The sequence below is a fragment of the Henckelia pumila genome, chromosome 2 (assembly GCF_033568475.1).
Source record: "Henckelia pumila isolate YLH828 chromosome 2, ASM3356847v2, whole genome shotgun sequence".
NCBI lineage: Eukaryota > Viridiplantae > Streptophyta > Magnoliopsida > Lamiales > Gesneriaceae > Henckelia > Henckelia pumila.
In genome coordinates, this window is record NC_133121.1 from 198021368 (window position 1) to 198028206 (window position 6839).

Sequence of the window (6839 nt, forward strand, 5' to 3'; positions counted from 1 at the left end):
TTCTATAGAAAATGGAAGCAAGATGCGAAGATGGAAAAACTAAAAACTACTTAAAAAAGTGAGAGACATGTGCTTCTCATGTGCCAAGTAATGACATAATTGAAATTTTGTTGTCATTGTAGTTAAAACAAAGAAAATTGATGTGTCAGGGAGTGCATAGTAAATTAAATCTTATGGGGACTGAATCATAACAAAACAATTGAAATGGTGATTTTAGCTCAATTAACCGTTTAAATAACTACAACTATTTATGTAAAAGTCCAACATCTCAAATGCAAAATAAATTGGGCCTTTGTATTCGGGCCCATATACCGCTCCCAGATGTGGATTCGTAAATATCAATTTTAAATTGCGCAAACATCTCAAATACAAAACAAATTAGGCTTTTGATCCTCGTTTTGCCCATAGACCGCTCCCAGAATTGGATTCCTAAATATCAATTTTAAATTTCATGCCAAACATTTCAAATTGATAGTCATAGAATTCCAAATCTCATTCGAAATGGAATTTAAATTCCAAATCCCATATTTCAATTGTCCAAACATACACGAAGGTTGTGTGTTAACAATGAGCGTGCTTTGTTAAATGGGATTAATTCGCGGGTTGTGGATTAGTTTTCTTCTAGTCAACGGTTGTGGACAAAATTTTGCCTGAAATTCACAAAATTCAATTTGGAATGCCAAAATCCCCAACAGAATCATGCCAAGATCGGAAAAGAACTGCCTCTAAACAGGTATTCTTCATAGTTTTCTCTTAATTTCTACGGTAAGTTGTTCTGAAGAATTTCAATAGTTTTCTTTCTGTTTAAACTTTGTGGTTCGAATTTCTTTTCCTTGTTTGGTTTTCCTTTTTTGGTCTGTCGGAATAATTGAGTTGTGTGTATGCTACAGGTACGATGAGTGAATCCCTTTCTCTTGCAGTTCAAAGGGTTTGTCAGACAAGTTCAAAATCCAATTACCTGATTTTCGCAGATGTTCTTAAATCATGTGCGGCTGCTTTGCATTCCAACTTGGGGAGAATTTTGCATAGCCTTGTTATTAAACAAGGCCATAGCTCGTGCCTGTTCATTTTAAAAGCTTTACTCAATATGTATGCAAAATGTGAAGTTCTTGATGATTGCCGTAACTTGTTTGATGAAATTGATGGTCGTGATACTGTTACATGGAATATTATCTTGTCTGGATTTGCTGGCACAAGATATCACGATGATAAGATGATGGGGTTGTTTAGTCTTCTCCGTGCTTCTCATGATCCCAATCCGAGCCCTGTCACGCTTGCCATTGTTCTACCAGTATACACGCGCTTAGGCTGTTTGGATTCTGGAAAGAGTATTCATGCGTATGCTGTAAAATCTGGAATGGAATCACGGACACTGGTAGGAAATGCTTTAGTGTCCATGTATGCAAAATGTGGAGTTGTTTTAGATGCATCTGCTGTCTTTCATGGAATTGCTGACAAAGATGTTGTTTCGTATAATGCGATAATTGCAGGTTTTTCTGAGAATAAGCTCCCGGATAAAGCACTTGAACTCTTTTGTACGATGATTGAAGAGTTGGTGATACCTAATTACGCAACAATTGCGAATATTTTACCTGTCTGTGCTGCTTTGAGGTCTACTGTTGGTTCCAAAAAGGGGAGAGAAATACATTCTTATATGTTACGACGTACTGAGCTTGAAAAGGAAATTACTGTCACTAATGCTCTTTTAAGTTTTTATTTGAGAATTAGAGAAATGAGAGGGGCGCAATATATATTCAGAAGGATGAAATCTAGAGATTTGGTATCCTGGAACTCTATGATCGCTGGCTACGCTGCAAATGGTGAATGGCTCAAAGCATTGGAGATATTTCAGGAGTTTGTTCGATTGGGGTTTGTATTGGACTCAGTTACTCTAATCAGCATTCTTCCTGCTTGTGCTGAGTTGTGCCATATCCAGGTGGGAAAGGAGATACATGGGTATGTTTTTCGGCGTCTTTCCCTTTGTGAGGAGACATCCATTGGAAACACCCTCGTAAGATTTTATGCGAAATGCGGATACATAGAAAATGCAATCCGGACATTCTTACTCATTCCTCAAAAAGATTTGATATCATGGAATTCTTTGCTTGATGCATTTGGTGAAAATCTACTTGAATCTCAGTTTGCTAAGTTCTTATATTGGATGTTTTTGGAAGAAGTAAAGCCTGATGCTGTTACTGTCTTAACAATTGTGAAGTTATATGGTATTCTTTCGAAAATAAGTAATATTAAACTAGCTCATGGGTATTCATTGAGATCTGGTGTTTTGCTTGCCCAAGTTGAACCCACGCTAGGGAATGCATTGCTTGATGCATATGCCAAATGTGGAAATATGGAGTACGCTTCAAAATTGTTTGAAAATTTATCCGAAAAGAGGAATGTGGTCACATGTAATTCGATGATTTCAGGATATTTATCTAATGGTTCTTATGATGATGCAAATATGTTATTTCGGCGGATGTCTCAGAGAGATCTTACTTCATGGAATCTCCTGGTGAGGGGTTATGCTCTAAATGAATGTCCTTGTGAAGCTCTAAATTTGTTTCGTGAGCTACATTGTCATGATTTAAAACCTGATTCCATGACTATTATGAGCATCCTTCTTATCTGTGGTCAAATGGCTTCAATTCACTTAATGAGACAGTGTCATGGACATGTGGTTAGGGCCTGCTCTGATGATGTTCATCTAAAGGCAGCTTTTTTGGATGTGTACTCAAAATGTGGAAGCTTGAACAGTGCACATAAGCTCTACATGTCAACTTCTGAAAAAGATTTGGTCATATTCACCGCTATGATTGGAGCTTATGCAATGCATGGAATGGGTGACAAAGCCATTGGGGTCTTTGGCCACATGCTTGAGTGCAATGTGAAACCAGATCATGTTGTAATGACTACTGTCTTATCTGCTTGCCGTCATGCTGGTCTTATTAACGAAGGCTTGATCATATTTAATTCAATAGATAAGGTGCATCATATGACACCTAGCATGGAGCAGTATGCCTGTATAGTGGATCTCCTTGCGCGAGGAGGCCGAATCAAAGAAGCATTTTCATTTCTAAATCAAATGCCTTTTGCTGCTAATGCCAATATGTGGGGTACACTACTTGGTTCTTGCAAAACCCACCATGATGTGGGCATGGGTCATGTTGTGGCCGATCACATCTTAAAAAATGAAACCACAGACATTGGAAATTTTGTAGTTTTGTCAAATCTATTTGCTGCAGATGCTAAATGGGAGGGGGTAGTGGAGATGCGGAAACTGATGAAAATGAGAGACCTAAAAAAGCCAGCTGGATGTAGTTGGATTGAAGTGGGAAGGAGTAAAAGTGTTTTTGTGGCTGGTGATTTTTCTCACCCAAATAGAGGTCTTATTTTCAACATATTGAGTAATCTGGATGCACAAATTAAAGAGCTATATGATTTTCCTCTTATTTAATTTTAATGTGAATGCGACCAAGCTATACCCTTTCTTTTCAAGTTTAAAGTCAAGGGCTTTCAGCTACTCTGCTTTCCATTCACCTTTTGGTCCCTGTATGTGTCTTACTCAGCATCTTAACTATTGATTTTCTTCATGGCAAACAAATTAAAGGGGCTTTAGCAAACTATCATGATTTGCTTTGGCAGTGGTTTGCCATCTGTATGAAGTCAAAAAAGTGAGGCTTTCGACTAACAACAAGACTCGTACACGGATTATTATCATCACAGATAATTTACATTTCTTCCTTTTACAGGTGTGCGTTATGCCATTGTAATGATTTAATCTTCATTTATTTCCAGCCTCCAATCAACTTATGTATCGAAACTGAAATTTATCTCGACGTTAGGATATATTATGTCCCTTGCTATTATGTAAATCAGTGGATGAAGAATTCTCTCTGGCAATTGTGTAATTGAATTGCAATTTTATCCACCAAGTTTACTCTCTTCAGTAGATTAGATGTATATTCACTTGTAGTGCATTGACAAAATACTTCTGTTGTTGAATTCTTGTGTTGCATATTCTAGATATGGCGGAAAATATTGCTGATTATAGATTTCTCAACTCTGTATGTATTTACGTGCGTAATCTTTGTCTCTCTTCAGGCCATATTACAAGTTGGACATTCTCTATTCTTCACTCTTTAATGCTAATTTTGACATCGGTGTTGTGGTGCGACCAAAATATCTCACACACAAACAAATCAGAGAACAAATTAAAGCAACACGATAATCTGCTGAACAGTATAGGATTTTATATTGATATTTTTGAATAGAGTAAAATTTATTTTGGCACAGGAATTATTGATAAAATTTTAAATTGATACATGAATTATTAAAAATGGTTTTGGTACATGATCTAATTAAAAAGTCGATTTTATCCTTTACTAAATTTTTTTTTAAATCCAATTATTTTAGTAAATTTAATTAGGTGCATGTTTTGTTTTCAAAGTAATCTTTATTTTTTAGTAAATTTAACTAGGAGCACATTTATTTTTCCAAAGTAATCTTTATGGATTAAAAGTGTAAAAATAAATTTACATTAATTTTAAAATTATAAGAAATAATTATGTTACCATTTTTATAATATATTTATATTTTACTCAAATAAATTATTTATTCAAATATAATATAATTGTAAAATATTAATATATATAGATATAATAAATGATATTTTTTTCTATCTATATTAAATAATTATCCATTATTTTGAAAAAAGTTGATATAAAAATTATATATTGATAAAATCACACTCAATAAATAAATCATATCACGATGAAAATATATTTAATACCGATAAAAATATAATAAAATAAATATTTCTTTATTTATATTGAAACTCAAGCACGAATAAAAAAAATATAAACTGATAAATTCTTAAATCAAGTGAAAAAATTGTAGGTCATTTAATCACTTAAATCGAGACAGTGAGTGAGATTTTTTTATATGATATTTTTTCATTATTTAAATCTTTAATGTTGAAATTTTTTTATTAATTTCCAACAGTACAATACCAGATTTCGAAAAATTAAAATGGTGATTTTGTTTGTTTCAACAGTTTAAAAACAAGATAACTGCACTCCGGTTACAGGTTACATATATTTATTTTATTATATTTTTGTTTTTGTATAATTTGAGTTGACAAATATTTATCATGATATAATTTCGAATAAATATGATATCTTTAAAATTAATCAATAAATAACCTTGAAAATAAATTATTTACCTAATCAAATTTTAATAATAGTAATTGGACTTGATAGCAATATTAAGGGTAAACTGTCTTTTAAATTTGATCATGTATCAATTTGACAATTTATCAATACTACATGTACCAAAATGTATATTACTCCCTTTAAAAAAAAAAAAATGTATATTACACTTTTTGAATATAAAAGAAATACAATGAAAGAAAATACCTCCCCTCTCCCGCTCAAGCAGGAAGGCCCTCACTGCCTAGCAAACTAGAAAAAACTCAACAAAATTATGTTATGACTACGGTTAGAATAGTTCTGCAAAACGATGGTATATTCCCCAACAACACAGAACAAAACAAAAAAAAAAAAGAGAAATCTATTTAATATTACTATCAAATCCCCAAATGAACTCTCTCTATATTCCCTAGCAACACTAATAAAAAGTAAAACACGATGATATCAAAATTATTCCTTACTAACTTTTTTACTCCCTTCCCTCTAATATTCTCTCATCCCACGTCAATTCTTAATGGATCATTTAATTGGGCCTCTTGTGCCTTCTAGTGTATACATATTTTATTTTGGGCTTAAGATTCTCATCCAGACCCCTAACAATACCCATGTCCCTCAACATTAACCTTGTTCTCAAGGCTAAAGCTCAAAAATTGAGATGAGACTTCCGCCGCATCTTCTCATGTAGCTTCTTTCGTAGATCGACCATTCCATTCATCCAACACCTACAATCTGTGTTTGTCCCTTGTTTTTTTGTATCTATTCGCCAAGACCCTGTGAGGTTCAAAACCCATTGTGAAATCTATCTCTAGACCCTTTGGAGTTCCTGTGGTACCTGCCCCGTTCCTACTTCCTGTCTCCACAATGACACTTGAAAAACTAGATGCACTCGAGAATTCTCAGGTAGTTGAAACTTATATGCCACTACACCTACCCTCTCCAATACCTTGAGTGGACCATAAAATCGAGGAGCCAACTTCTGAAATATCCTCTGGCACATTGGTTGTTGTCTATGTGGCCTTATTTTTAGAAATACCCAATCCCCCACTTGGTAAGATACATCTCGTCCTTTAGCATTGGCATATTTAATTTGTCATCCTCTGTTGTTCCCATTGTAAATTATATTTAAACTGTCCCAACACTTCCTCCCAATCAAGAAGCTCAAACCCCACTGCTGCCACCTTAGTTTCACCAGGAAAAAATTGTGTCAACACCAGAGGCTTCCTCCTATAAATAGCCTCAAAAGGTGTCATACCAATTGAAGAATGATAAGTGGTATCCATATTTTATTTTGGGCTTAGGATTCTCATCCAGGCCCCTAAAAATACCCTCTCCCTCAACATTACCCTTGTCCTCAAGGCTAAAGCTCGGAAATTGAGATGAGACTTTTGCCGCATCTTCTGTGAGGACCTTGATTCTAATCATCTAATCGAAATAAAACATTTAATAATCGACAGAGAGTCCGGACCAAAAAGGTAAAGAATTTTTTTAAAGAACATGCTCGGACCCCGTGCACCATCCGTGCCCGGGTCCGTGCATTAACCTGTAGCCAAGGGTTGGAGACTACAAAATAAACGGACCCCGTGCACCCTCCGTGCATAGGTTCGTGCAAAACAATTGCACTAAAAACCCAAC

General features: G+C 34.7%; 1 protein-coding gene across 2 annotated transcripts; it reads left to right on the top strand.

Moving 5' to 3' along the window:
- Nucleotides 1-405: 405 nt before the first annotated feature.
- LOC140881605 (putative pentatricopeptide repeat-containing protein At5g08490) lies at nt 406-3919 on the top strand. Of its 2 annotated transcripts, none has more exons than XM_073287040.1 (2): nt 406-733; nt 891-3919. In XM_073287040.1, the coding sequence occupies exon 2, from the start codon at nt 896-898 to the stop codon at nt 3452-3454; it is 2559 nt and encodes an 852-aa protein (XP_073143141.1). In that variant the 5' UTR covers nt 406-733; nt 891-895; the 3' UTR covers nt 3455-3919. The 2 variants fall into 2 exon arrangements, with proteins under 2 accessions (XP_073143141.1, XP_073143142.1); XM_073287041.1 differs by having other exon boundaries at nt 972-3919.
- The last annotated feature ends 2920 nt before the right edge of the window (nt 3920-6839 follow it).